Consider the following 6,892-nt stretch of genomic DNA (forward strand, 5'->3'; position numbering starts at 1 on the left):
TTCAATTGAATGTCTTATGAAGTTTCATAGATTTGTGATAGATTTATAATCAAACTATTACCATTGCTTATTAGACAAACATTTGAACCACCATCAATTATCTTCAATGACCATCTGCTCTGTTCTCGGGTTAAACCTTTACGTCTAGTGTCACGCACACTGAAAAAGAGTGAACACCATGGGGGCAACCTAAAAACAGTGAAACACCTTTTGTTTTCTGGTGAACATGAACAGTATTGTCCTTTCCCGTTTTACCAGGCATCTTGTCCTTCACAGTGCATTTGGGGCAAGAGGTAAAGTGACGTTTTACAGGAGCATCCTATGTTTTTCAGAAACTTTGGTTGCTGAAGGAGTGAATGTTGCAATGTCACTACACCCCAACTATGAGAAACGCGCTGAAGCTTGAGAATGCATTGAAGCTTGAGAATGCACTGAAGCTTGAACGCACTGAAGCTTGAGAACGCACTGAAGCTTGAGAACGCACTGAAGCTTGAGAGCGCATTGAAGCTAACGCATTGAAGCTTGAAAACGCATTGAAGCTTGAGAATGCACTGAAGCTCGAGAATGCACTGAAGCTTGAGAACGCATTGAAGGTTGATAAATGCAGTGAAGCTTGTGACCTTATGCTGCGATGACAAGATAATTTTAGATAGCGATTTTTCCTTTTTTTCAAATTGCCTCTTTGAAATTCTAAATCCCCTGCCTTACCAGAGATAAATCAATATCAGAAGACTTCATTCAAGGTAAAGAGCCTGTGTGAACCACAGACGAAGATAGTTTAATAACCGATTCATGTTCCCATGACGTAGGAGACCACCCTCCCTTATTTTGGCAGAAAGATTTTGACAGACGTGAAAGTCTTATGCACTGTGAAGGACAAGATTATTGGTAAACAGGGAAGGAAAACACTGTTTATTTTCACTGTAGGCAGAAGAAAGTAGCCAGAGCTTCACATTCATTATTTCCTCTACTGAGGAAATGGTTGCAAACCGTACATAATACGGTTGATATTCAGTTGATATCATCAACTGCAATTTATGTATGTAACTGGGCAACTTAGCACAAGGCAACTCAGCACAAGGCCTGAAACTCATTATGTTTGATATCATGTAAATAATATACATATTATGAAGTCACATCTGATTGTACTGTGAGCTTCTTATCTTGGAAAAGCATAATGCATCATTGAATTGGAGCCCGTTGAGAGGATGCAGAAAAGTGCTATGTTTATGATTATGAATAAAGCAATCTGTGAAATTATGACCTGCACTAGTCACAACATCATGCCATACAATGTTTAAATAGGACCTGGGTTAATAAAAAATACAAATTAATTAATTTAAAAAAAATTAAGTGAACCTGTCCTTTAAAGTCAAAGGTTGTGTAAATTACCCTTCTGTGTGACTGTTGGGTTAGAATAAACAAAGAAGAGACGACTAGACTTTTGAGGGCAACATTCCACCCCTATTTTAACCGCTTTTGTTGTAATGAAAAGCACAGGTGTCTAAGAAAAGTGCAAGAACAATAAGCGTTCCATCTTTCTGAGACAAAACAGTGACTGGAATAGTTCTGTGTTTCCGTGTAATGTCGCCTACAACAAGTTCCTACTTCCGAGTTTGAATGTCGTAAATATGACTCACACTCACATGTTCAAATACTTTTGTTTGTAAGTAATAACAATAATGTCAGTAGTCACATTTTTAGGTAAAATAAATGTAAAGAATAAGTATATATTATTGTGGCTCTTGTTTTTTTAATCTGAAATCAAGCAGAATACAATTATTTTATATGCATGTATGCATGTTGTAAATTGTGTCTTGGTGAGGTTCTTAGCCAATAATACCTTTTTATTTAAAGATTTGTACACTTTTAATTAGGCTGCCTACCACTTTGTTGAGTCATTCATGTACGTTCAACTTGTAATTACGATATTGATTGATTGAAAACTTTATTAACAGATTGCAGAATGGGTCCAATACAGTATGGCTCAATACAAACAATTGTTAAGAGGATGCAGATCAGAAAAAGACTTTCGTCTTGTTTACAAAAAAAGGGTCATCCATTTTCAATTCATCAAGACATGACATACAGATATACAGTACTGTTTCATCAAGACATTTATGACATGCAAGACATAAAAATATACAGTACTGTTTACGAGAAAGAGATCATAAAGAAATATATCGAAGGGCAAGAAACTGTACATTGGAGGGGGTTGGGTGGGTGGGGGGGGGCCAGTTTCTAATTGCAGCCACGGAGCGGTTGAGAGCGGTTTTGAAGGAGGGTAGGGATTCACATTATTTTACGGCTGTGTGCGTTCCACATTGTTGTGGCATAATTGCTAAACGTGTTTAGTCCCTTGTTTGAGCCGAATCTGGGTTGAACATGATTTGTGGAGCTCCCTCTGGTGTTGTGGTCGTGGAATTAACTGACCTTTGTGAAGTATTTCGACATTTACATAGGTATCTTAGTGGTGTAGTGTAGTCTGTAGTGTATCTTGTAGACCAGTCCCATTGCAAATTGCTGTACTCTCGTCTACTCTAAACCATCCTAGGTTGTCAAAATGGGCAGGGGTGAGGTGGGTTTATTGACATTAATTGACATTACTTGAAAGCAGAAAAAGGGGGACAATAATAAAATAAAAATGCAAAAATGGTTGTTCAATAGATAAATACTGATTTACTGAGTATTTAGGCTACAATTTAACATTTGATGAAACCATGTCTGCTCATAATTAAGCAAAATACTTGCCAAATATTGTAAGATTTGTAAGATAAGATAAGATTTTCTAAACACTAACTATCATGTTCACTGATCTACCCTCAGATGCAGGTATATCTCCCAAGAACCAACAACATTTCAAGAACCCTTTCTTCTTCCTCGAGATTACCTTCTGACGTGCACTCTTCTTTTTAAAACACCATCAATATGAACAAGCAAATCAGTTGTGTTGGGGGTTAGGGAGGGCGAGGGGGGCTGAAAGCATGGGGTAATGGGCAGATTCACACTATTAAATCAAGAACCTGTGTGATATCCAATAACACTGTAACCAAAGAAACTCTGGAAACTGGGACAAAACAGTATAGAGGCTCTTGAGAAGCTGTATACTGTATGCGAGTGTGTGGGGGGGGGGGGGGGGGCTTCTACACATGGCACCTGTTGTAGCCTATAGTCCATAAGGGAGATTGGGGTCAGATGTAATACTAAGCCATTAGAATCACACATTTTATATTAATCTGTTAAGAAAAAATCGAATTGAGCAAGATATTTGCATGCTGCTATAAAGTAAGCACGGGCAGACTCTTTATGATGAATATGAAATAGACTAGCTAAAAATGCTCTGTAGCCTAAGTTACCTTTAGAAAGGGTCCAGTTTATGTGAATGCCTAAGCATGCCGTCTTCTGATGTGGCTCTGCTTGTTTGCTAAAGTCAAGCAGTCACACTATAATGCAAGGCCACATTTTACATTGTGTGTCTCATAAACTCAAACTCATAAACGAATCACCCTCCTCCACACTAGTTAGAATTGAGTTATGGAGTGATAGGTTAACTTCTTGCAACATAACCTATACCTGTCATTTTAGATCAAATCAGCAGAAATTCTAGTAAATCACCTCTAAACTACTCTCAAGTTGAAAATGAATGTTCTTAGCTTCTGCAAAATAATTGTCTGTTAGATAAATTATTTGCCGTGCAGTTTGGCTTTATATAATGTCGAACTAGTAGCTGGATTATTTAAGATATTCCAATTGACCTCTACTCTAGGCTGTTGCGACGGACACAGTCTCCTCTATTCAGTTTTCTCATGGGTTATTATGGTGCGATGCCACCGTTGTTATTTAATTGTAATCGGAACAATCCCCTGTTGTTTTCCTACCAATATGTCTGCGATCATGGAATATAGGGAGCGGATATGTTGCAGCAATAAACTAGTAGCCGACAGTGAGTCGCTCCCCCGGGGTTAGTAAATGGATGTTGAGTGCCATTCTGTATGTTATGGTCTCACCTTCTTCCCAGGTTTGTGGGTCGGCACGGCGCTGAACGCGGAGGACAGCTCACCCATCGTCACGTCACTGTTCTTGCTCACAGTCATGGCTGAATATTTCTCCGCCACGTTCTCGCTCTCCTTCACCTCTTTGCTCGCCTGTTTCGGGTCCAACTTCGCGTCCACCGTAGCGTCCGCCATTCTGATGCCCGCTGTCTAGGATCTTAATGCGTATTGTATTCTAAATGTTAGAACCTAACGCTAAACCAACAGTGCTAGCTAGCTACCACCCCCCTCGATGTTACGCAGAGGAAAATGTTTCTTTTTCAGACAGACATGATGGGGGGAGGGCGAAAATAATGACCCAACGGTAAAGGTATGGAAAGTGAGAGCGTGTAATCGAGGCAGTAGTTTTTGCTGTGTTGTTGAAGTGCGTTGCGTGCAGCTGGTTTGTTGATTCCCCCACTAACTGGCTCAACTGTCACCTGCACCAACGCCCCCTCTCTCTTGACTGAGGGCGGGCATCCACGCCTGCTAGATGCTAGATCCCACGGTCCGAGAGAACATGTTTACGTTTATTTGAGGTAGTGGGGGCGGTGGTTAAGGTTAGGGATGTATTTATAAACAACTTTTAAGGTTAAAACGATCACGACTTGGGGCTTTGCAGCTTGGCAGCTTGGCCAACAAGTTGTGACTGCAACTTGTTCCTGTTTGCGGACGACTCAGCCCTGCTGGTCTCTGACAAGAACAAGTTACAGGTTGAAAAAACCCTCAGCTCAGAACTAGGCAAAATCTGCATATGGATCGATCGCTGATAACAAACTATCATTACACATGGGCAAAACAGAGTCCATTCTCTTCGGTTCAAATAACAAACTCAGCAAGACCGACGGCTTCTCAGTTACAGTGGGTGACAATATTGTCACAAGGAAAGAAGATATTACCTACCTGGGTTCCATCCTAGAGGCAAATCTTTCCTGTGACAAAATGGCATCCAATGTAATAAAAAAAAGTCAACCAACGAACTCGATTCTTGTACCGGATCTCCTCACTGGTAAACAAGAATACCCTGAAGACTCTGGCAGGAGCACTCATTAAAGGGTACTACGACGATGCGTGCACCTCATGGTACCAAAGCACCTCAAAGGCGCTAAAAACAAAATTACAATCATCTCAAAACAAACTGGTCAGACTACTGCTTGACCTTACTCCTAGAACCCACCTCACCCCTGCCCACTTTGACAACCTAGGATGGCTTAGAGTAGACGACAGAGTACAGCAACTTGCAATGGGCCTGGTCTACAAGATACACTACACGACCAAGGTAGGCCTACCCATGTACATGTCAAAATACTTCCCAAAGGTCAGTGAATACCACGATCACAACACCAGAGGGAGCTCCACAAATCATGTTAAACCCAGATTCGGCTCAAACAAGGGACTAAACACGTTTCGCAATTATGCCACATCAATGTGGAACGCCCTACCCAAAGCTGTAAAGGAATGTGAATCACTACCCACTTTAAAAAACACTCTCAAAAAACACCTACAGGAGACTGCAATTCGAAACTGGCCCCTGTAAATGTCCTAACACAACCCCCTCCAATGTACAGTAAATTACCAAATGGTCTTGTCAATATTCCAATGTACAGTAGTGTCCCCCACTCCTACCCAACCACCTCCAAGTAACAGTCCCCCCCAATCCAATGTACAGTTTCTACGTCAAATGTATACTCTTTTTTTCTGGACTCTTTTTGTATCACAAACAGTACTGTATTTGCAAATCTGGTATGTCATAAATGTATAGATGTAGCACTAGCAGTACTGTCTATCTGTATGTCATATATGTTACGATGAATTGAAAATGGGGGACCCTGATGTAAACAAGACGAAAGTCTTTCTCTGGTCTGCATCCCCTTAACAATTGTATGTATTGAGCTGTACTGTACCCATTCTGCAATCTGTTAATAAAGTTTTCAATCAATCAATGACGACCCCAATAAAACGCTGATGACCCCATGTGATTTAGCATCAGCCTCCAAGCATCTCCCTTGGTAGGACCAGAGCCGTATAGGGTAGGACTACTAGGGAATCCTTTTCCTGTTGGGTGATTAGGAGCCATCAGTTCTGGACGAGGATAGCAGTAGCACCTTATTCACAGAGAATCCTCCTCTTAACAGTCATCTTTACTACTGTCCTCCCTCAGTGCATTCTCTATGCAACACCCACGTTTTACAAATATTGATTGGATTTTCATAGAATGTAAAAATGTTACATCAAAGTTAATAGCAATATAAATACCAGTTATTCCTACATAGTTATAACTATGTAAATATCACATTTTCATTCAAGGGTGTTGAACTATATTGTCCTTTACATTATTTACAATAAAACAAATCAAAGTCTTCCACGTAACATGTATCCATCAAAATACTGATGTGTCATGATCTTCATGAATGGATAACATTGAGTTCAGTTCCTTAGGTGTCAGGTTCTGTACCTATATTTAACATCTGGAGCTATGAAAAACATGTAGGCCTACATGTTAAATATAGGTATGAGCATGGCTGTCGATAAAAATGTCTTTCCCCTATCTCAGGTAACGCATTTTATTAATTTGATGTCATAGGATTGTACATTTGAGAAATCAGCTTTTTCTACAACCATAATATTCAGAGTAAAATAAGATATGAAATGTGAAATTTCTGGCGGCAGTTAAAGTAATGATATAATAAATAATGTCTATTTTGCCACTCTATCACCAATGTCTAACAGTGACTCCACCTACAGTATGCCCAATTTATGAGTGCTTTTACATTTGCTGTTCTTGGCTGCAACAGCAATGATCGCATATCACCAAACAAAAATTTGGATATTATGGATCATCACTTTAAGCCGAAATAAAT

General features: G+C 39.9%; 1 protein-coding gene across 2 annotated transcripts in view; it reads right to left on the reverse strand.

Annotated features, from left to right (window-relative positions):
• LOC311230276 (S-adenosylhomocysteine hydrolase-like protein 1) overlaps window positions 1-4,480 on the reverse strand; it is a gene marked incomplete at its 3' end in the record, with an annotated part of 91,153 nt that extends 86,673 nt beyond the window's left edge. For both annotated transcript variants that reach the window (XM_084316499.1, XM_084316498.1), the window contains exon 1: window positions 4,008-4,480. In XM_084316499.1, coding sequence (XP_084172625.1) covers window positions 4,008-4,187 — 180 coding nt within the window. In that variant the 5' untranslated portion in view covers window positions 4,188-4,480. The remainder of the gene's footprint in view (window positions 1-4,007) is intronic.
• Window positions 4,481-6,892: the final 2,412 nt, after the last annotated feature.

This window comes from Notolepis coatsorum (assembly GCF_963971535.1).
Source record: "Notolepis coatsorum genome assembly, chromosome: 6".
Classification (NCBI taxonomy): Eukaryota; Metazoa; Chordata; class Actinopteri; order Aulopiformes; family Paralepididae; genus Notolepis; species Notolepis coatsorum.